The following is a 22,895-nucleotide window of genomic DNA, read 5'->3' on the forward strand; positions in this document are numbered from 1 at the left end:
GCCCGGGCCTGTCAGCGGCCTGAGGGGAGCGAGTGGCCATTGCGGTGGCAGCAGTGAGGAAGGGCCCGGTCAACCACTGCTGCTCCTGTGGGGAGCAGGAGCTGGGCTCAGGTGAGGGTGGGGAGGTCTCTGGGGATAGGAGGCTGCAACTTGGCCAGTAGGCACCAGCAACACTTCAGCCGTGACCAAGAGGGATGAGGAGGATGGAAGCAACCGGATGGAGGGGGACAAGCAGGAGTGCAGCTCAGGTGAGGGTGGAGAGATAATGGCATATACTTAGAAGTGGCTTCAGTCTGTTTAAAAGGTTCTGGAGGGTTACTTGCAAAACTCTTCCCCATGTGCCTTGTAAAATCATGTGCTCTTGGTGAATTCTCAGAATAATATGCTGTTTATCTAGAGCTGGGTTGTGTGGACTCTGGCTGTACAGTGCCAGTTAAGTCCCAAGCCAGACAGTTCTAGGTTGTTGAAACTGTGAGCCTGTTCAGTCTTCAGCTTGTGGCAGCCTACCTCGAAGGAGCAGCGTGCGCCTACATTTGTGATCAGAGCAGTCTTTTTACTGAGGGTAAATCCCAGGGAAGCATAGAGTAACCCCTGGTGCATCACAGATACCTGTACTTGTTACCTGTGTCAAGCTGCCCTGCACCAGCTTGTTGCACTGCTTGTGCCTGACTCATCTTCCAATGCCTGTATTCCTAGATAGGGAGCCCCTTATGCCTAGAAGCGATAGCAGTTTCTCCGTGGCCAAAAGTGGGACAATGGCAAGAGACTTAGGTTTTTTATTTAGTTCTGCCGGGTTGCAAGTTGGATATTTTTCATGGCTAGACCTGCAAACAGACTTGTACCCTGGTAGCATTGCTGACATGTCTAATTAGGACATGCATTGTGTTAAACTTTCAAGTGTAAAATAAGAAACTAGTTACTTGCTTGCAAACTCCACTGAGAAGCTCAGTGGTCCTGTCTGTTGCTATGCCTGGGTAAGCAGCTGTTTGTAATATGATTCAGGGCAGTTGATGACAGTGTTCCCACTAATTTTTCTCATCTGTGCACAGAATGAGTTCTGTTCTGGGCAGCAGTGTGTGCGCACATGCAATCAGAATGGGGCCTTCCTGAGTCAACCTGAGCGGGGTCTAAAATTACATCAAAGAACTTCTGAGCGTGTGCACACGTGCACGCCTTAGAGGGAACGCTGTTTGACTCGCTTGTTTGAAATCCTGCATCCATATGCTCCTTAGGATGCTGCTGTTCTGCCCTAACCCCTCCAGCACCTCATCGGAAGGGTTCTGAGTAATGAGAATGGTTCACTAAGCATAATTTGGAAAGCACAATTAATGTGATTGGTATCTCTATGCTAGAGCTAAATTGCACTAGAATCAGTAGTAAAATGTTGGTTTGAATACATCGGCGTCCCCTCTTTGTTTTTAGGCTATTGAAGAAGAAGGAGGCGATCCAGATAATATTGAAATAACTGTTTCAGTTGATACTCCAAACAAGAAACCAACGAAAGGAAAAGGTATGAATTTTTATTTAATCAATCAACTTTATTATGGTCAAAGACCAGCATAGGTAAATACAATATAAAAATGTCTAAGAAGTATAAAATAAGCCATAAGATATACTAAAGGGTAAAAGTGTGATAGCTAAAAAATAAGGGAGAGAACTATTATTAAAGCAAACTTTTAATTCTTAATGTTGCTTGAAGGATCATAGTTACATTCCCGTAAACCAATTTTTTGCAAATAGCGTTACTGCTGAAATTTGCTGGTCCTAAGTAACTGCTGTGCTCAGTCAAGGTTATACGAACCCTGCTCTGTACTAAGCCTTGTGATGGAACCTATAAGAACCACCTTGCTGGATCAGGCCCAAGGCCTATCTAGTCCAGCACCCTGTTTCCCACAGCAGCCCACCACATGTATTTATTTATTCAATTGATATGCCCCCCCCTTCCTAAAGTGGCTCTGGCAGTTTACATTAAAATTAAAAACACATACTAAAACAATTAAAATAAACACTTAAACGAGATTAAAATTAAAACTAGATATCATTCTCAGACAGGCTAAAAGGTTGGGTCTTTGAGGCTCTCCTGAAGGCCCCCAAAGAAGAAAAACCCTTGCCTTGGGAAGCCACATCACCAGGAGACAAAGGCATGCCCCCCCTCGCCAGCTGCTCCCCTTCAGCTAATACCTTTAGCTGGTATTAGGAGCAGTGTTCTCGAAGGTGTGTGCATGCACACAAGTTTTTTGTTGTCTGCTCAGTTAATTTTAGATCACACTCAGGTTGAATCAGGAAGGCCCCGTTTTGATTGCATGTCCGCGTGCACTGCCTTGATACTGCTGCCCAGAATAAAACTCATTCTGTGCACAGATGAGGAAAATTTGAGGGAACACTGATTAAGAAGCATCCTGCCTCTGAACATAGAGGCAACCTATAGCACTATTGATAGACCTGTCCTTCATTAATTTGTCTAAACCCCATTTAAAGCCATCCAAGCTGGTGGCTGTCATCACATCCTGTGGTGTGGTGGTAAGCATTCCATGGTGGCTCATTCCCTTATTTAAAATATTTATGCCCCCTTTCCTAAATTCACATAAGCAGAAAACTGGCACCCAAGTAGTTCAGTGGTTGAATTGTTCTGCTAAACTCAGCTTGCTTTCATAAATGTCGAACCAAATGCCATTTAGCCAATTTGATACATATGTTCCTTAATGTTCTCCTAGATCCAGCTTCCTAAGTGGAGTAGCACAAGGGGCTGACATACAAGTGGTTTATGTGTGGTTAAGGTAGAATTCAAGTTTGCTTTGAAAAAAGACAGAACAAGCTGTTGCACAAAGATACAGCAGCACAGCCACACAGAGAAATAGCCTATTATCAACTCAAATTGAGCATTCTGTGCTGTGATTCTCTGTGCATGAGTTCGCCTTCCATCGCCAAAATATGTCTCACTGCATATCAGAGGCAAAAGCCTCTGTTTTCAAATATCTAGCTATTGCTAATCTTGAAAAATTCTTTGTATAAATTTCCCCCTCATTTTCATTCCTCCCCCACCTCAAAAATATTACTATAATTTAAAATTTACAATTTTTTAAATTGGAACAGTCTTACATTATTCAGTTACATATAATAGAAATTAATACAAAATATAACAAAATACATTGTATTAACAAAATATCAGAATTATTTATAATTTCCATACCTCGTGTAAAAGCCCCGAGTTATCTCTATTAAGTTATATTTAATATATTTTCCCCATATACGACAGAATTGTGGTTCTTTTCTCTAATTTCTCATTATCCTTTATCAGAAATATTTTCTAATATTGCAATTGACTATACTTTATTACTCAATTTCTCCATGTTTAGTATATCCAATAATTTCCATTGCTGTGCTATAATTGCTTTCACAGCTAGAATTAAAAAATAAGTTCCTTATTTTTAAGTCTGGAATTTATTACCTGTAAATATATGTAATAGACCTAGACCTGAGGAGCATTCTACTCTTTGATTCATTATTTTGTTAATTTCATCAAAAATCTTCTTCCAAAAAGGTACAACTTTCTCACCACATATAAGTACCTTTCTGTTTACATCCCCTCCAACATTGTATAGAATATTGATGAGAAATGCACACTAGTACTGAAGGTGTTAGATACTAGCAATGTAATATTTTCCATTGAAGCTCTTGTATGGAGGCTGAGAGGAAACCCCCACCCCACCCCCGGCTTTTACAATGACTGCCACTTTGTCTCTTCTATATTTTTACCTAAATTGGGCTCCCATGCATAAATCAGTCTCCCACGCATTCCTCAAACCTATTGGAGGATCACCAATCTCTACTTGTAAGTGGACAAATAGCGGAATTCTTAACCCTGCTATCCATCAATATAGATCTAATTTGAATCCAGAATAACCAAGGTAATTGATGTCCAATTCGTTGTTCAAATTCTTCTTCTTTTATATGACTTATTACTATAAAAATCTTATTCTATTGAAACTACTCTGCTTCAATAACCTCAAATAACATAATCCATAATTATCTATCCCAGCATCTAAGTATGTTAATAAAGGTGTTAAAGGAGAGGTATTTCCTATCAGTGTTGGAAGTTTCTCTTTCCATATCTGAAACATATTTCTAGTGAATACATTCTTGATATTTCTCACCTTTTAAAATGTATTTAAAAACCCTACCATATCAAGTGATTCTCAAGTAGCCAAGTAGGTGAACTGAAATATTTTGGGGGTGGGATCAATAGAGACACTTCATGTGCTCTAAATGAAACCAATTCAGAGCTTGATGTGAAAAGAATTTCATTATTGGAATGCCCAATATATCAATAAAACACATGTTCCTAGGGATAATCACCTGAAAAACATTAATTACAACTTTGAAATGGCTGCATTTGCCTAATATTGCACTGGCATCCATTAATTAATAATGACTTTTATGAAGCAATGCTGGATACCTGGATTAAAATGGAGCACATAGAGTAGTGCAAGTTCCAGAGTACAGCTGTGCTGTTGAGAGGGGGAAGAGGCAGCATTTGCCAATCTTCCCTTTCCCTCTGAACCCCACTGTGTCTCACCAGAATAGGTCCCTGAGGGTCACATGATGCTCGGACTTAATCAAGCCTAGCGGGCTTGTGGGAACGGAAGATTGACAAATATTGCCCCTCCCCCTTCGAGTGACAACGGAGCAGTTTTTGCGGCTTGCTCTGCTGCACATGTGAAGTGCTAGTCTGGATGTCAGCCTTTGACATTCTAGAAATGGTTCTATGGGGAAATGTTCCAACCCACCTCTCTGCCCACCTCGTTGTATTCAGGATGGAATGTAGTGCTACTGCTGTGTTATGTGTATTAAGATGTTTTCAAGAAGTGTTCTTCATGTTGTAAATGGCTCTAAGGACTTTCTGGGCTGTGTGATAGGATATAAATTTGGAAAATAATTCATACAAGATTGTCATTAGCGTGTCCTGTCTCTTAGGTAAGAAGCAGGAAACTGATGAGCTAAGTGGAGATGCTTCAGTGGAAGAGGATTCCTTAGTCAAGGTAAGAGTGTTATGAGAAATGAATCCAGGGACCCAATCTTAAACACGGGGACTTCTGAGTAAACATGTGTTTGTACAGTATACTGGATAATGACAACTAAACTTCCTTTCTAAATCAGAGCTTTTAGAGAGCATAAGTCCCTGTTCATGCTGATCAAGCAGTTTATCCATATTCATTATGTGAAACAGAAACTTACACATGAGTTACAGCTTTGAGTCTTGGAAGCATTCACTGCATTCCAAGAAGGTGAAAAGATCAGCTCCTTAGAGACCTTTTCTTTAAATGTTGCTAAATGCGAGGCAGGGGTTATTTGCCTCTGTCAAATCAAGTATTGTTCATATTGAAAGGAGAGTGAATTGGAAGCTCAGGATGCAAGCGACCAGGATGGAAATGATGAACTGAAAGACTCTGAAGAATTTGCAGAAAATGAAGAAGAACCTTTGAATTCTAAAACGTTGTCTCTAGAAAAGAAGAAAGCTCATTCAAAGCCATCCGAAAAGGACGTGGAAAACCAGGTACACTGAAAACCTCCTTGAAAGCAGGCTGTTGCTATGGTATTGACAGTTCTTAATCCTTTCCACACACAAAAAAGGGGGGGGGGAAGCTGTCTGTGGAAAGTAGTAGTTTGGTGCTGTTGGTATTGACATGAATGGTTTTTGCTGCATTTCCCGTTGAGGATGGCTTGTCCTCTGCTGCAGCAGTCTAGCATTACAGAGTGCACCAGCAGCCAAAAAGCACTGGTTATTGGTGGGGGAGCTGAACTCCTGGCTCCCCTGTGACTCTCCAGTGTTGTGAGGGGTGGGAAGATGCTATTTTGTCCTGCAGCGCACTCAGGTTAAAGGACGGCCCTTGTATGGGAGGACTGGTTTTGATAGGAGTCTTGAGCAGCAGCTCATCCTACAGAGCTAGTGACACAAACAATGCTGTTGGGTGTGCACGGATAATAGACTTGTTGGCCACCTCAGAAAAGACTGGCTTTAATGGAGTCTGGAGACGGGAGCTGCAGAGGCCCTGTTGTGCAGAAAGTGACATGAGAAGAATCAAATGAGCTGCTTTCTGTTATGCAAATCTTTCACTGCAAGGAAACATGAGTTGGCAGTGATTCTTGTTGTAAACAGAGGGTCGCAGGTCTTCTTTGGAAAGGCATTGTACTGGTTTACTGCACATGTTGTCCTCAGTAAGACACAACCCCATGGCAGCTTGTCAATCATTTGTTGGTCATTAAAAGTGAATGCATCCTCTCTCTTCTGAATGCATTTGTGGCCCAGCTAGTTCTATTTTTTTTTTCCAACTTAGGACAATGATGTTCGAGATCTAGAAGATGAAAGCTTTGTCACTGCTCATGTAAGTTTCTAACTTATCTTGTGAAAACTGATTAGAAAGCTCACACTTGAAGAGAACTGGGATTCCCCTGAAGTGTTAGGTGTTTGAGTGTAGAACCACTTTGTAGAGCTGTGTTTCTAGCTTTGTCATACAATACCATGGAACTAAATGCCAGGTGTGGCAAATAAATGGCATGGCTAGAGCTTATTGCTTTGTTTCAAGCCTGACTTCATTCATAGTTCTTCCACCATAAGCTGTGATCTCCCCATGTCAGATGTGATGCAGCACACACACTGATTTCTGTGCCCAACTTTGGCTGTGCTTCAGCACTGTCTACTACTATAGTCCGAACCTGTGTGTAAATAAGAGAGGTGCCTTCAGCAGAGTTGGCTGCTCTGCTTAATGCACTTCTTAATGAAATATGCAGTGACAACTCATGCTCAGAAGCAATAGTTTGGGGTGCCACTAAAGAGCAGAATCGAGGGGAGAACTGAGCCACTTGTCACAATTCACTGGGAAGTTCTCTTGCATGAAGTCCTATTGAAATGAACAAGGGCTGGGTGATATTGGATTGCACCCTGATGCCAGGCAGTGTCTAGACTTTGAGAATAATAGTTGGAATGGGAATGCCTCACTCTGTAGTCTTAGCAGCCCGATCCTATGTATGTTGACTCAGAAGTAGGTCCCATTGAATCCAATAGTGCTTACTCCAAGCAGATATACCTAGGATCACAGCCTGATAGTGGTAATTGGTAAATATAACTAAATGAATTGGTATCTCAAACTAGCTGTGTGGAAGTAATTAGCTGCTTCGCAGGTCTCTGAAATAGTGGAATGTTAGTTTAGTTGAGATTCTTTGAAGCAGGCATTCCTTCGTACAAGAATCAGGAAATAAACAAACTGAATTTGAAGGTTACATCTACTAAGCAGGGGGGGAACCAGACCTCGAGCCTTTGCATTGTTAGAATATTTGGTAGTTTAATTGCTGTGTTTAACTTAAATTGTAAAGCAATAATGCTGATTTGATTTTCTTCTAATTTACAGGATGGAGAAGAAGAGAATGAGAGAGGTATGTGTACAGTTCAGTAGAGCTTGGTGTTCTAATACCCCAAGGTTGCCTTTTGTAAGTGGCAGGTGCATTGGTTTCTGTAGTATCAGACTTGCCAACTGTAAGCACCTCTTCAAGGATGGTGGCTGGATCAAGTTGATCAGTTGGCTTTTCTCCTTTAAATGGTGGATGGTACATAACAGCTCCTTCAATGGATGTTGGATACATGCATATGGCCTATCAAAAATGCCCATCCCCTCTGATCTGACTCGTTCACATACGGTAAGTCTTCACCTACATATTGCCTTGCACTGCAGTAACTGATAGGTGCCTGATGAAAACTCAGTATTCTACAGAATGGGATTTGCAAGCCATCCAAATGATGGACCACACTCTACTTCCACATTTTGACAAATGCCACATCATGCTTTACAACCTTAAGCAAGACTTTCAGACAAGTGCAAAGGAGTCATCAGATTAACGATGCCTTTAAAAATGACATGGTGGATTGGAACAACAGAAACCCACGCCTGGTCAGCCTTCTGGCTAGGAAGGAAGACCTCAAGAGAGCACCAAGGCTGTGGACTAAAGGACATGGCATCATTGTGACTTCCCACATGATGGAAATCTGGAAAGGCTGTGCTTAGGTGTGAACAACAGAGTGGGTATTTGTGGAGAGCAACTCCACAGCAGAAGCCTCTTCGTGAACATTTGAATGCTCACGGTGACAATGACAGGACTGAGAGTGCTGACTCTGTGCATGTTGGATGAAGACTGCAAGGCCTCTGACCTACAGCTGGAACTTGAACAGGAACAGCTGAGCTCTGCAATGCCATGGTGGCTGGTGAGCAAGAGTTGGAAATGAGAGTGGCCGTTGTGAAGGATCCGACAGTTGAACTGTGGGCCATCAGAGAAGGCTATTGGAAGATGAGCGACTTATCAGTGGAAGTGTGGGAATATTGACTTGAGCGGACACACTTGCTCTCAGGCCATGAAGGAAACCAGCTTTGCACATCAGCTCCAAAGTTGGAAGCTAGATACTTGCACTGAAGAGCAGGTATCTCTCTGATGGAACCATTGTCCAATTCCTGCTGTTCTGTTTTGGTATTCTTGTCTAGAAAATTTATTTACCATGAAGAATGAATGATCCTGGGTAGAGGATTGATTTGTGTGTTAATGCCCCTTGTGCTTTTTTCCTAACCTTCCATCGGTTCTAATAACTGGCTTTGTATTTTCCAGGTCCTCGCTTCTAGCGTATGCCTATGAAAATGTTTAAACTTCTTGTTTTGCCATATTTATTCCTGTTAAATCCTCTTAGATAAAGCAGGTTCTGGTGATGGTTCACAAGAAGTATCTAAGCTTCTTCCTTCAGAAGAGAGCCTAGCTGAGGCTGATCACACAGCTCATGAAGAGATGGAAGTGAACACATCTGTGAAAGAAGTTGAGGATGATAACATATCGGTTACAATCCAGGCCGAAGATGCCATCACTCTGGATTTTGATGGCGATGACCTTCTAGAAACAGGTAAAAATCTGAAAATTACAGATTCAGAAGCAAGCAAGCCAAAAGACGGGCAGGATGCCATTGAGCCAAACCTGGAGAAGGAAGGCAAAGATTATGAGATGACCGAGAACCATAAAGATGGTAAGAAGGAAGACAGCGTGAAGGGGGATCCTGTCAAGAAGGAAGCCCGAGAAAGCTCGAAGAAAGCAGAATCTGGAGACAAAGACAAGGATACTTTGAAGAAAGGTCCCTCGTCTACTGGGGCCTCAGGTCAAGCAAAGAGGTTTGTCTTTCTATGTCAGTTCTTTAAGGTACTTCCAGCATTCAATAAGATCACTCTACATTAAGGGGGTAGCAGCAAGAAACTCATAATTAGTATCTTATGTTCCTGCTTATAAAATGTTTTGACGGCCAAAAGTGTTACCTGTGTTAGGAAAAAAAAATCGGGATCTTTGTATATGCTTTGTCGTCCTGGTTGCTTTGGCAAATGACAGCATTTTATTTTATTTTTTCCAAGTAGTCAAGTTTTAAGTACCCTTGTGATGATGGTAATGAACAACTCTCAGTTCTAAGAACTCCAAAATGAAGTCAAGTCCCAGTCCTGAAATGTGGAGAAGATTGCCATATATTCACTGAATAAAATTGTCAGAAAATCTAGATCTTCAGGCATCTTGGGGAAAATCAGTGCAAGAATCCATGATGAGGGGAAATCACTTGACAGTCCTGCCCTCTGTGTTTGCCTATGTTTTGGAAATGACTTGTTTAATAGTATAAGAGTCTTGATGAGCAAATTCTGCGTGTGTTCAATTTTCTTCACTTTCCCCCTCCTTTTAGCTCTGCTAAGGAATCTAAAGAAAGCAAGACTACATCCAAGGATGACAAAGGTAATGTGTAGAGGGTAGCAGTCCATGGAAGAAAGAATTCCTTGGATTATTCTTACCCTTTCAGAGGCCTTTGCTCCCATCTCCTTAATGTTTGCTTTCTTCTATGAAGCTTGTTTGGGGCTTTTCATCACTTTGCTTGAGTGATGTCTGTTGAGTAGCTGACTCCCATCTCAAAAGATTGGTTTGAGGGAGTTTGTGTTGGCAGTCAGGAGCAGCCAGTGCTTCAGTCCACTGCTGCTTTTTGGCCAGTGAGTGGATGGACAATGTACAAACCAGCTTTCCCTCCAGTTGTAGTAACTAGTACCTCTTGGTGGTTCTTCGTTCAAACCTTTGATCCCATAGAGATCAGGGTCATCCTGCTGACTCTCCCTGTTGTTGAACGTGACTAATCAAAATGCCACTTGTAGCTAGAAATATTCATAAAGATCACAGTTGGCAAATATGCTGCTGAGTAGTTTTGTCATACTGGATTTTGGAATACTCGTCCCAGTTGTAAAGAGAAGATAACGAATTACAAATGCAGGCAGAGTAGAAAACTGCTTCATTTGGGATGAGTCACCCTTGCATTGTGGCATCTCAAATGTAATGGCAAAGTTTGACTTTAAAATATCTTTAGCCCACCTGGGAAGAAGCTATAACTTGCTGTAAGAATGTTGTCTGCTGGATGTGTCTGTTGGAAACAAGGCCTATTAAAATAAGTGGTTTAATTCCATGAAGCTGACTGAGAAACTAATTTTTCATACTCTGTACTTCCTATTGTTACAATGCTAAAATGGAAGGAGACGAGCCATTGGCCAGTGTCTGCCTGCAGACTGACTCTTCATGACGTTCTGTGTCCCTGTTGATGCTGTAATATTCTCCTGTGGCATTTGTTTTAGGAAGCGCAAGCAGTGGGAGCAGCAGCAGCTCAACTAGGAATTTGTGGGTTAGCGGCTTGTCCTCCAACACCAAAGCTGCAGATCTGAAAAATCTCTTTGGCAAATATGGAAAGGTATGGCTTCACTTAGGAATGTCAGCTACAAGGGGTTTGTGTGAGACCCACTCGCTGGCTCTCTAGTGACTTCAGTTGCATTTAGTGACTTAGCTTGCAGTAGAGGTGGTGATTGTTCCAGTGAGTGTTCACTTGGAAACAGTAGAGTGAATGTTTTTTGAATGTAATAAACAGTCTGTGCCCAGTATCCTAAAACTGAATCCATGGACTTCAGTTAAATTCATTTAGTTGAAACCTGTTTTTCTGTGAGTAAGGACAAATCGTGGGCAAAAAATGTGATATGAGAGCAAGCATAAGTGACCTGAGAGGTCCTGTATGTATTTTATGTACTATAAATGCTTTAGGCTCTGTCAGCCAGAGCATGGATGCCGTTTTCCAGCTCACGGAGAAGCCCAGTAACAACCACTCATTGCTTCTGAGAAGTTATGAGCACTTGGGCTTCAAGTAAGTGATCGTGTTTAGTGTCCTTGCATATTTACAGAGAGCCAGACAAAAACCACTTAATAGCAGAATTGCTCAAATTCCACAGTGCCAAAGGCAAGTGGGCTTCATGACCAAAGGTTTTGGCTTGTGCTGCTGGGTAGGATGAAGTCTCTTTTGTTGCAAACAGTTGTTTAATTTGTTACAGCAATCACTTACACATGCATGTGTGTTCAGGAAATATATGAAATAAAGTTGTCGGTTAATTGAAAAACTAGTTAAAGTTGGTATTTAAATTGTCCCTGTTTGGTGATTGAGTATGTCTGGCTTGGGCCCAAGTCCTATTTAACTTGGTGGGATTCATTTTGGTTGGAATGCAAATAAGGCAGGTAACTTCCTGTTTCTGTGCAAGAACCTTTCCTGAATGGCTGCAAGAGGCTTAACTTCATTATGAATTGCATGACTACACACCATCCATAGAGGCTCGTGTTGGCACACATCAAGGGTGCAGCATGCAACTCAAGGGCTTCTTGGGATGTGTGACATTCCATAGAGAAAGCCATGAGAGGGTGGCAGGATGAATGAACTCTTCCTTTCTGCTCATACTGCCACCCTTCAAGCAGGAACATAGGAAGCTGCCTTATGCAGAGTCAGACCATTGGTCCGGCTGGATTCATACTGTCTGCCCTGGCTGGCAGCAGCTTTCCAAAGTGTCAGGCAGGAGAGTGTCTCAGCCCTACCTGGAGGCACTGGGGAATGAATCTGGGACCTTTTACATGCAAGGAGATGCTCTACTACTGACCTATGGCCCTGACTCTGAAGGGGCATATTTTACAGCACAGGAAGCATTCACATGTAGTTGCCCATCTAAATGCACAACTGGGGCGGGGGGAGAGTCATGCTTACTACCACAAGACCAGCTTAAGTGGCACCAGCTTCATAGCATCCCCAGGAGGTAGATCTAGGTTGTGCGGCCACCTTGTTTCATGTTGTGTTAAGGACTGATATGTCCTGGGTCTTCTCTGTCCAAGTACAGCACTCCAGCTGCTGCACTACATGGGTGCTCAGCCTTGAATACTTCCTCGAATGTTCTAAACCAGGAAACCTTCAATTCTGTCCCTTTATTGGACAGCTTCCTGTCCTTCCATATACTGTCATCAGTAGGTCTTCCCTATGTAAAGACTGACTTTGGTCTGGGTTGACTATCTAAGGCTCGAGTTGCCCCACAGAGTACTTTTCAGCTTAAAGCTTCTGCAGCTGGAGTCTCCAGAGGTTGTTGACTAGAACTCCCATCACCCCCAGCCAGTGGCTGGAGACCATGGGAATTGTAGCCCAACAACATCTGGGGAACAAGGCTGCACTAGAGGGTGGCTGTGGTGGGCGGGGTGTGTGTGTGTGCGTGGTGAGATCCTGGTAGCAAAGGCAGGGCTGCTTGTTCTGCCTTCTATCGTGGTATGGAATTCAAGCCAGTTCCACACGATGGTGGCTGTAATGGACAGTAGAATGGCAGTATTCAGCCTTGTTATGGCTGGCTTGCCTAATCTAATCTATGGGAGTGCAAGGGGAGTAAAGACCAAAGGGCAACCTTATGAGAGTAGATGGACCCTTGGTCTTCTGATGTGGCTTCCCCCAGGGCCCAACCAGATGCCTCCAGAAAGCCCACAAAGCAGCACGTCTTCATTTTGCATACACATGCCACTTTTGAACAAGATTTCTCAAAGCTGTTTACCCGAGAAGAGATGGAAATGAGTCACTGTCCCTCAAGAGGCTCACAGTCTATAAAGAAACACAAGGTAGACACCAGTTACAGCCATGGGTGGAACGCACTCCTGGGGCTGAAGAACGGTTACTTCCTCCCTGCTGCAGCCAGTCAGTCAGCACTGGGCAGAGGAGGAGGGAGAAAGAGGCTCTTCCATGACAACTCTTCAGCTTGGCTTTCCCAGTGGAGGCTTCTCTTCTAGGGATGTGCACGAACCTGTTCAGTGTTGCATTCAAGGAACACCGAACAGGTTCAGCACCCCTGCATGTGCATGGCGGGTGCACGTGCACCTGCCACTTCCGGTTTTATGCTGACAGGGGCGGCAAGAAGGTATACAGTCGCCCCATATCAGCATTTTTTTAAAGCAGTGCCAGAGGGGAAAATGTGATGGGCGGGGAAGAGCACCCTTGTCCTTCTTAAAGACACACACACACACGCCTCCTGGGTGTGCATGGAACTGGTTTCGTGCACACCCTTATTCTCTTCTTGCTTGTCTCTTACCTTTTTAGATTTTCAGCTGAGGATCAGGCCTCTGTTGTCTCAGTTTGTACAGTGCCTAGCAATGTGAGGTGCTTTCTAAACAGTGGCCTGTTATTGGGCAGCCATGTATGGTCTGTCAACCTCTCTAAATGTTCTTGGGGCATAAATGCCTTGGGGCATAAGATTCAGGCAGGTTTTCAGCTGAGCGTAACTGTCCTAGGTGGAGAGTAGTGGAGTGATGGAGATGTCGGTTTAAAACCTTGATGATCTTCTGCTTCTTCTTACAGGTTCTTGGTGCAAAAGTGGTCACCAGTGCCCGTAGCCCTGGTGCGAAGTGCTATGGCATTGTGACCATGTCATCAAGCACAGAAGTAGCCAGATGCATAGCCCATCTCCATCGCACAGAGCTGCATGGGCAACAGATTTCTGTTGAGAAAGTAGGTGTGATGTGTGCGCTGTACTAGACAGGTGCCGCAGCGGGGCAGGTAGAGGGGAAATGTGTGTCCCCTGCCAGCAGTTGGGAGGGGCAGGGTGGGTGCTAGCTGCTGACTTCATGTCCATTTTTAAAAAGTTGTGCTGAACTGCCCCACTTGTTTGCCTGAATTAGCTGCCAGCTAATGAGCTTGGGGATCCCTGGGTTTCTCCAGGTGGCAGCATGGATCTAAGAGCCCCTTTCTGAAACCAGCCAGGCTCGCTGCCCACTGCCTTTAAATGATATGGGGGCATTTGGGAGTTAATTTGGAAAGGGAAGCCTTTGGGCCGATTGCATCTGGGCCTCTCGCTTGTTACTGCCCCATTGGGTGATACGCAATGACCTGCACCCTCTTGGTGTGTGGAATGAACTTCCAAATGAACTTCTTCATGGAGAAGTTGGGAATTGCTGGCTACCATTTGTCCAGGGCTCTGATGCCTTGTTTACTCCTATGCTACCTTGGTCTGAAAGTAGTAGTTGGCCTAGACTGATGACAGGACACACTTGTCTTCTGACGAGAGAGATGAACTTCAAGTCAGAGTGGTTTTAAATGGTGATGGTCCAACAAGAAATGGCTCTGTCCAGTCTCTGGGGGCCATATGGCTCCCCATCCTGCTATTCTGGCTGGCAGTCGACAGCTAACATGCTACTTTCAACCTTGCAGGTGAAAGGGGATCCTTCCAAGAAAGAGCTGAAGAAAGACAGTGATGAGAAGTCTGGCTCCGGCAGGAATCCTGGAGAGAAAAAGACCTCCTCAAGTGACAAAGCCAACAAGTAAGCCTCTTTTGCATCTTGTGTCTGAGGAGCTCCAAGCTGGGATTGCTTGAGAACAACACAAGCCAACGCACTCCTTACTAGCTGGGCTGGAAGTGGGTTTTTTAAAGGCACAAAAATCTGAAGTTCTGTGCCATGAGAAGCTGGATTCTGTAGCCTATGTCAATTGTGCAAACTGGGATAGAAACTTGTCACGTGATTGTGTGTGGTTGCTTTTTCTTTCCTCTTGCTTTTTTAAAGGACCCCATCCAAAAAAGAGGATAAGAAAACTGACAAATTTGAGAAGAAAGACAGCAAGGATGCGAAGAAAACTGAAGGTAAAGATGAGAAGAGCGATAATGGATCAACTTGCCCTGCTCAAGAGCCTGCTAAAACGCCTGAAGAAAAGCGCCTAAGTATGCATTTGAACGGCTTTATGTTCTTTACAGACCAATGGTCAACTTTACCCTATAGGCAAGCTGGGATACTAGAACTAGAATTCTCTTTGTAAGATGTGTACATAATTTAGCGTCTAAATAATTGAGTCATATTTATCATATTTTGATACTGCCTCAAACAGCCATCTCTAGGCTGTGCACAGAGTGTTTAAACAAGAATAAAATTGAAAAATACATTTAAACAACCAAGCAGAGCAGTTATATGTAACCAAATGCTTGGCTAAAAGGATGTGCTAAAGGCCCTCTGAAAGGTGGGCATGGAAGTGGAACCTCCTTGGAGCTCAGGAGCAGCCATTGGGAATACTGATAGACAGTACTTTGTCAAGAGAGCCATACTGCTGGATTGTTTGTGGGGTGGCAGGCAGTGGTTCCCTGTAAGAGGAATCCCTGATGCTGTTGCCTACAGCTCCCATAATCCCCAGCTGCAGTGGCCGGCCATTGTAACTGGGGATTATGGGAGTTGTAGGCAACAGCATCTGGGCCTCCCTCTTGCAGGGAACACTGGTGGCAGGGGCTGTCTTTGTAGCACGGATGGTCTGAAATGTCCTGTGCTGTCTCAAGATGACGCTGAGCCTTGGCCAGCCTTGGATATTTTGAAAGCAAACAGTGAAACTATCATACTTTTGTTCTAGAAGAACTTCTAGGATTTCTGTGTGGTCCAGTTAGTTTTTTCTGTTGTAAAGGCAAATGGCTATCTCAAGTCTAAGCACATTTTCATGAACGTATATAAAGACCTAGTAGAAGATTTCTGTTTCTCCAAGAGTAACTATGCATGTTGGCTTGTTCTCCTTTTTTCAAGGTGTGAAAAGTCCAAGTCATATGGTAGTTCTAGACCAAACAAAAGGAGACCAAGTTCACCCCAGAACCGTGAGAAGGGGGAGGTTTGAAAAAGTAAGTTTGGCTTGAAACACAGGCTTTGGCTCCTTGCAAGAGGACAAGTCCTAGTTGTAGCAGAGGGTGAGCGGGCCTGGGTCACACATGCCAGGTGGCCACAGTTCACTGACTCTGCCGCTGTGGCTACAAGTACCTTGGGGCAGGGGCTTGAGTTGCCCTCTGTGGTTGACTGCCACTTCCATCACCTCCCTTCTGCCTTGGTGGCCAGGCATGATGGGAGTTGTAGCCCAGCAACGTCCGGGGACCCAAGGGTTGAGGACCTCTTCCCTGGGCTACTGCAGGTCGAAAGGCACCTGCCTGCACAGTCCTTGCTCTTCAGGACTTATAGCCTGGAGCACAAGGGGATGGACCAGCCAGGTCCAGGAGGAAATGGACGCTTGGCCTTGGAGCCGGGGGTTGTGGGGCTGCTCCTACTCCAGACCCTCCTGGGCAAGACCTCTGGCTTGAGTCTACTGTTCTCTGGCTTCAGGCCAGGAGGCGCCATGCCAAAGGTGGGGCTCACTGCTGGGCCCCTCCTGTGCAGAGGCTGCTTGATGCTGTTGAGAGGGGTCACTTGGAGTTGAGGTGCCTTCAGTGTGCTGATGACTCCCAGCTTGCTTGCTCCTCTTCCTTGCCCAGGCAAGGGGGAGTTGGTGAATTAGTGTCGGAGATCAGCAGTGGACTGGCTAAGGGCTCATAAAGTGCTGCTTGAAATCAGACGAGACGAAGGTCTCTTGGTAGGTGGCTTGCCTGACTGGGGAGGTGGTCTTTCCTCTGCTTTGGATTAAGGGGTGCACTCCCCTTTAAAGGAGCAGTCTGCGGGTGCTGAGAACGCCAGTGGTGTCACTGGAGGTTCTGGGCCTTCAATGGCAGGCAGTGTCTGCCCAGCTGAGGCAGGTGCAGTGGCTTCTCTCCCTCCCTCCCTCTCCCTTCCTCCCTCTCCCTCCTGGTCGGTCAGTTATCCCTGCCATGGTAACTTTCAGAATGGACTACTGCAGTGTGTTGTATGTGGGGCTACCCTTGACTATATTTTTGAAACCTTTATCGGCTCCTGTTCTGTACTAAAAAGTTATGAACTGGGGCTGGATATAGAGAACATCTTGCTGATGCCTTGACCAGCTGGACTGGTTAGCAGCCCGTGGGGGATGGGCAGAGTTCAGAGAGCTGGTGATGTGGTAGCCCCATCTTTGGGATGCCCTTGCCTGGTACCAGCATCAGCATCCTTTGGATGCCAGGTGAAGACTTGCCCAGGCAGCCACCAGGTTTTCACCTGGAGTGGGCTCCTTTGGACAATCCCTCCCTGGCCCACACAGTTAAAAGGGGGACATGCCTGGCATGGAATACATCGGCAGGCGTACAGTGTGCCCACTTCCTCCTGGCATATGTGTCTCTCCCATTGGGTGGGGCTGTTCATCCAAATGGCTGCTCTGTGCACACCAAATACTAGTTGGAGCTAGAGGCTGTTGGGCCCAACACACATGCGTGGCCAGCGTATGTGCCAAGAGGGCATTGGGAGGTTGTAATGGGTGCAGCCCCCCTTTCAATCGCATTGTCTGGTGGGTGGGGGTGTCATGCGAACCAGTTGTTGCTTTTTGCACTTTTGATGCGGGTTTTATTGTACTGTGTGCCTCTGTGTTAATATCTTCCCCTGCCCTGACTGTGTGATATTGAAGAGCACGTGCAGATGTATTGCATAAGTCAGTGGAGAAGGTGTCCCTAACTGATAATCTGTAAAAACTGCTTTAGCCACCAATGTTCAGGAACAAAGAGCGTTTTCTTCAAGACAAGGCAAAATTCCGAGACTATCGAGGCAGAAAGGACATTGTGCCCTTTGAGAAAATGAAGGAGCAGCGAGTGAGGGAGCACATCGTTCGGCTGGAGCGCATTCGGCGGGCTGTCGAGCTCCGCAGGTAGGCGCGAGAAGAAGTCTGTTCCTCTGGAGCCTCCCGATCTGCAAATGCTTGTCCTTGAAGCGCCTTCCTTCCTTTTTCCAAGCCTATCAGATGTCTGGAAAGGAGCAGTACCCGAAGGCCAGAGTGGGACCTTGTCAGTCCATTGACCTTTCCAAATATCTGGCCAGTGCTAGTGGGGAGGAGAGCTGGACCCTTTCTCCTCCCCTTCTCTCCTCACACTGGAATTTTAGATGGGTTTGCATTGGTAACATGTCACTCTGGTCTCTCTGTTAAAAAGCTTCCCAACAGGATAGCAACAATGCTGTTGGTGACTACAGTGGCTGGGAAGAGCGGATGTGCAGGTTTTCATACTGCTACAAAAATGTTGGTTGCTAAATCAGAGGCGACTCTTTGATGAGCAAGATGTAGATAGAGAAGTGTTGCCAAAACCATTTTGCACATCAAACGGGCAGAAGAGAGAGACCACCAGTGGGCCAACCTCTCTGGCCACCTGCCAGCCACACATGCACTCCTTTTGGGCAACAGTGGCCTGGCAAGAGGCAACCCCTCTCCTCTGGTGTGTACTCCCTGGGGAAATCTCGTGCCCTGCTAGAATAATCCTCCATGCATGACAGAAAGCAAGTGGCTGTACGATCACTGCCTGCGGAAAGCAACCGAGATGTTCTCCATCTTGCTCTTCAGAATGCAAGAATCCGGCCAGGCGGGTCTAAATGCCTTTTGTAGCTCTGCCCTAATAACTGGCCTCTAGGACCTAAACCAGCTCTGACTTTGGGCCACACTTGTCCTCTTGTTGGCATTGGCTGCAGAAAGGCAGCCTGAAACTGCCCCCTCCCTGAAACGTCTGTTTTTGCAGGCGGAGAGAAATTGCGGAGCGCGAGAGGCGTGAGAGGGAACGCATCCGGCTTATTCGGGAGCGTGAAGAACGGGAGCGTTTGCAGAGGGAGAGAGAGCGGCTGGAAATAGAAAGACAGAAGCTGGAGAGAGAGCGGATGGAGCGGGAGCGCTTGGAAAGGGAGCGCATTCGCATTGAGCAGGTAGACTCCTGGACCTGACCTCTCCGATCAGCAGGCAGCGTCTTCTCAGGGCAGGCATCTTTTCTAGCGGTAACCTCAACCAGATGTTTGCCCCTTACAGGGGCTTGCCTGCTGATGTTCCTTTCAGCAGTTGAGCTTCTAGGAGATGTGCAGGTGCTAAATTCCAGTTTGCGCCATTGAAATAAATTCCACAGATTGTGCAGTGCTTGTATAGTTACATTGGAAAAGTCCGGGCACTAGGGAGCAGGTCTCATTCTGGCCGTGAGAAGGCTCTCCCAACGCCAGTGTGGTGGTGAAGCTCCCAGGAGAGGAGTCCCGGTGTGGGCTGGCAGCTGGCCTGTGCTCTCTTCTTCTGCATGGGGACCTCGATGAGAGCCGGATGTAGCCATTCAGGCACCATCTCCTCATGGCCTCGGATGTTGTTGACCTTGGCTGCCTGCCATTGGGCTGAAGCTAGTGCTGTTCCTGTGTGGTGAGGCGAGAAAGCTCGCTTGGCACAGGGGGCCGGTTCTCCACCAATGGCTTGTCTGCTTCCTCCTGGTTAGGAGCGCCGCAAGGAAGCCGAGCGGATTGCTCGTGAACGAGAAGAGCTCCGACGGCAGCAGCAGCAGCTCCGCTATGAGCAAGAGAAAAGGAACTCCCTGAAACGGCCTCGCGATGTTGATCACAGGTAGGGCTGCTTGTGGCCTTGGACTAACCTGGTGCTACCATTTGCCGCGTTTTCCAAAGTGATGGATGGTGACTGGCTTGGGTTGAGCTGGAGCTGGTTCTGCTGGAGTCTTCTAGAGCACAGTGTGACGTGGTCAGAAGATGTGAGCCTAGGCAACTCTTAAAAGGAAGGAAGTGGACAGTTTGGGGAGCTGTTTCTCCATGAGCCCGGGAGCACAGTTGCGTGCTCTCACTCTCAACCCAATGACACTCGCCTCTTTTTCCTTAAAGGAGAGATGAGCCTTACTGGAGCGAACGCAAGAAGATGTCCTTGGACACAGACGCACGCTTTAGCCATGGGTCCGAATACAGTCGCCAGCAGAACCGGTTTAGTGACTTTGACCACCGAGACCGGGGGCGCTACCCAGAGGGATCAGCTGTGCAGTCCTCTTCCTTTGACAGGTGGGCATGTCTGTCGTGGTCATGGAGGGAACTGGGCAGCTTGAAGGTTTCTGTGGCCCGAATGAAGAGCAGCCGACACACCCTGTAAGGATTCATCTTGGGAAGAACGTGCACACAATCCAAACAGGGTGTGTGACCTGATTAGAAAGAGGCCCATCTTAATGGCACTGAGTCTTTCTGTAGCACTTTCCAAGTGTTTGCATAGCAGAGGCAGGCCGGAGAGGTGAGGCTACTCGTGAATTCCGAGCTGACTGCCACATGAACTTCGCAGTCCTTCACTTGCACTCTCATGCTTTGCTATTCAAAGGGAATCTGTAGGTCAGATGCATTAAGCTTTGATTCCCAGTGTTAGTCGAGTGTGCTTTGAAGCACATCTGCTTGGAAGGCAGTGAGGCTTCCTGCCCTGTAAGTGTGTGTGAAGAATGGAGCCCGAGTCTCAGAAAAGTCGCGTTGGGGCAGTCTGCCTAGGAGTCGGCGGGCGCTCCTTGAGCAGAGAAGCAGCTGGCATGCCAGACTGAGACGCATTCCTCTCTTCCTTGATAGGCGGGAGCGCTTTGTAAACCAGGGTGATGGCAAGAAGGCTCGACCCACGGCCAGAAGAGAAGAGCCTGGGTTTGAGAGGTATCCCAAAAATTTCACTGAATCCCGGAGAAATGAACCCCCCCAGCCCCGCAACGAGCTTCGTGACAGCGATAGGCGTGAAGTGAGAGGAGACCGAGATGAGAGGAGGACAGTGATCATCCACGACAGGCCCGAGATCTCCCATGGCCGGCACCCACGAGAGCCTGGGCCCACCCCACCCCGGCAGGCTTCGTGGAAGAACGAAGGAGGCATCAACCCAGACAAGCGGGACACCAGGTGACTAGATGTATGGGGCTGCTGGGGAGGGCAAGCTTGTTGCTGCTCAAAACCTGGGCCCAGATTCCAAACCAGAAAACAGGGGTGGTCCCCTTGCTCCTTATAGAGAGGAGGATTCCTTCGTAAAGGAGAGCTGAGCCAGGAGGTGCTGGGTTTGGCTCTGGTCACCGCTCTAATCCTGTTAACACCATGGTGCAGGTGCCCAGCAGGAGGGGCTCATTTCCTCTGCCTGCTTTTCATGAACGTTCAGCAGTGAATTGGTTTGCCACCTTGAGTACAGGTTTGGGAAGTGGTCTGTGCCCTGCTCTGGTCCCATTGTGTGGCAGAGAACATGGCTCATAATTGCTTCTGTGGAGTCCAGTGCATCGCAGATGGCTGGTCTTCATGCTCCTCTTTTGCGTGCCAGAGAAGCTGTCAAGGGCATGGCACTGTGACCGTCTTAGGCCTTCAGGGAAGGCATTTCCTTGCAGGAAGGTGGGTGCCTGTCCCAAGCCTTGGTGATTGCCTCGCCAAGCCAGCGTTGACTCTGGTCACCCAAGTTCAGCCGGGCGTGGTTGATCCGGGTGCTGCCGTGAGAGGCAGCCTGTGCCTGCCTGCTTCCCTGGAGGCTTGTTGCTCCACAGTGCTGAGCTGGGTTTGGGCCCGAGTCCCACGGTCCCAGAGAAATTACTTCTGTGGGGCCAAGAGGGCAGGCTGGTTTCCAGAGGGAGCTTCCCCTCCTTCTGTCTAGAGGTGGTTGGTACTGGCTTGGCTGCTGGAGACGACCCTCGTGGAGTTGTCCCAAGCTGGATAGGTGCTGGAGCTGCAGGAGGGGCTGTCTCTGGTGACCGGAGGTCACTCCTAGGAATGTGGTGCTGGGGACCAGGTCTGGGGTGAACTCCAGCAGTACAGGCCCTTGGATTGCCTGTCCGCCCTCTAATGCCTGATCTTTGATCCTCTGTAGTAATGCCATAGTAATCTAGTTCTTGAGTGGTTCAACTGTGTGTTATGTAACAAAGGCAAGACTCTTGAGCCTGGTTTTGAGGGCCAGAACTTTTTTTGTGTGCTGGCTTGCAGGGGTGTTGGGAGTACAAGAACACCCCGAATGCCTGCTTATTAGAAGAGGTTTTTGCACTCTTGCTGCATTGGGCCAAAGTATCCAACTAAGTCAGTGCCTTGATCAGCTTGGAATCTGTTGTCTTGTGGGTACAGCAGACAAGACAGGAGTCTGCCACTTGGTCCTCTTTAGGCTTGGGAATTGGCCTGTCTCACATAGGAGGCATTGAAGGCGAGCTGACGAGCGGCCCGGGGGGGGGGTGTCGCGTCCAGTTGGTATATGCAGGCAAATCAGCGGGAGGCTTGGTCTTGACACCTGTCTGCACCTGGCAGCTTGGGTGCATTTCCCTGCTGGAGGATGGTCCCTGACAGCGCCCCGCTTGCTCTGGTTGCTTCCACAGAGAGAGGCCAGAAAGGTCCGGCCGAGAGGTCTCTGGGCATACAGGGAGAGGCGCCCCTGCCGGGAGCCGGAGCAGCACATCTGGCTATGGGAGCCGGGAGACGGAGCGAGGTGTGCTGGAGCGGGGGAGCGGGGGGCAGGTGAGTGAAAGCAGCCTCTGGGCGCGTGGCAGCAGGGGCTCCAAGCGGTTGCTCTGGGAAACCTCTGGGCGGAGGAGCAGGACGCTTGGGTGGCCACATGGGAACCCCCTCCTCTGGGAATGTAGCGGGCCTCACACTGGCTGGTGGCATTTCCTGAGAGGTGGGTAACTGAAACTCCCGGATGCTTGGCCTGAAGCAGTGGCTTGCATCTGAATTCCTCGATCTCTGTCACACTGTCAGCCTCCACCTTAGTTGAAATGTTCCTTCAGAGAGCACACTAGGAGGCCACTCTGTGCTCCCAGAATCGCCTAGGCACATGACTTGTAAGCAGGGCCATCTAATCTGGAGGCTCCTAGGTGCAGAACTCCACCTCAAATCTGAGCAGATGTGGAGAAGAGAGC

General features: G+C 47.0%; 1 protein-coding gene across 4 annotated transcripts in view; it reads left to right on the forward strand.

Moving 5' to 3' along the window:
- SLTM (SAFB like transcription modulator) overlaps positions 1-22,895 on the forward strand; it is a 48,766-nt gene that overhangs the window by 9,647 nt on the left and 16,224 nt on the right. For 3 of the 4 annotated variants that reach the window (XR_008311461.1, XM_053272583.1, XM_053272582.1), the window contains exons 2-19: positions 1,423-1,510; positions 4,975-5,039; positions 5,387-5,554; positions 6,336-6,383; positions 7,407-7,431; positions 8,729-9,197; positions 9,749-9,798; positions 10,677-10,789; positions 13,736-13,885; positions 14,585-14,694; positions 14,935-15,089; positions 15,931-16,022; positions 17,751-17,914; positions 18,771-18,951; positions 19,497-19,621; positions 19,891-20,061; positions 20,605-20,919; positions 22,356-22,494. Coding sequence is in view for 3 of the 4 variants with exons in the window: in XM_053272583.1 (XP_053128558.1) it covers positions 1,423-1,510; positions 4,975-5,039; positions 5,387-5,554; positions 6,336-6,383; positions 7,407-7,431; positions 8,729-9,197; positions 9,749-9,798; positions 10,677-10,789; positions 13,736-13,885; positions 14,585-14,694; positions 14,935-15,089; positions 15,931-16,022; positions 17,751-17,914; positions 18,771-18,951; positions 19,497-19,621; positions 19,891-20,061; positions 20,605-20,919; positions 22,356-22,494 (2,628 nt within the window). In the remaining variant the exon portion in view is untranslated. The remainder of the gene's footprint in view (positions 1-1,422; positions 1,511-4,974; positions 5,040-5,386; positions 5,555-6,335; positions 6,384-7,406; positions 7,432-8,728; positions 9,198-9,748; positions 9,799-10,676; positions 10,790-13,735; positions 13,886-14,584; positions 14,695-14,934; positions 15,090-15,930; positions 16,023-17,750; positions 17,915-18,770; positions 18,952-19,496; positions 19,622-19,890; positions 20,062-20,604; positions 20,920-22,355; positions 22,495-22,895) is intronic. The other variant, XM_053272584.1, reaches the window with a different exon arrangement.

This window comes from Hemicordylus capensis, chromosome 10 (assembly GCF_027244095.1).
Source record: "Hemicordylus capensis ecotype Gifberg chromosome 10, rHemCap1.1.pri, whole genome shotgun sequence".
Classification (NCBI taxonomy): domain Eukaryota; kingdom Metazoa; phylum Chordata; class Lepidosauria; order Squamata; family Cordylidae; genus Hemicordylus; species Hemicordylus capensis.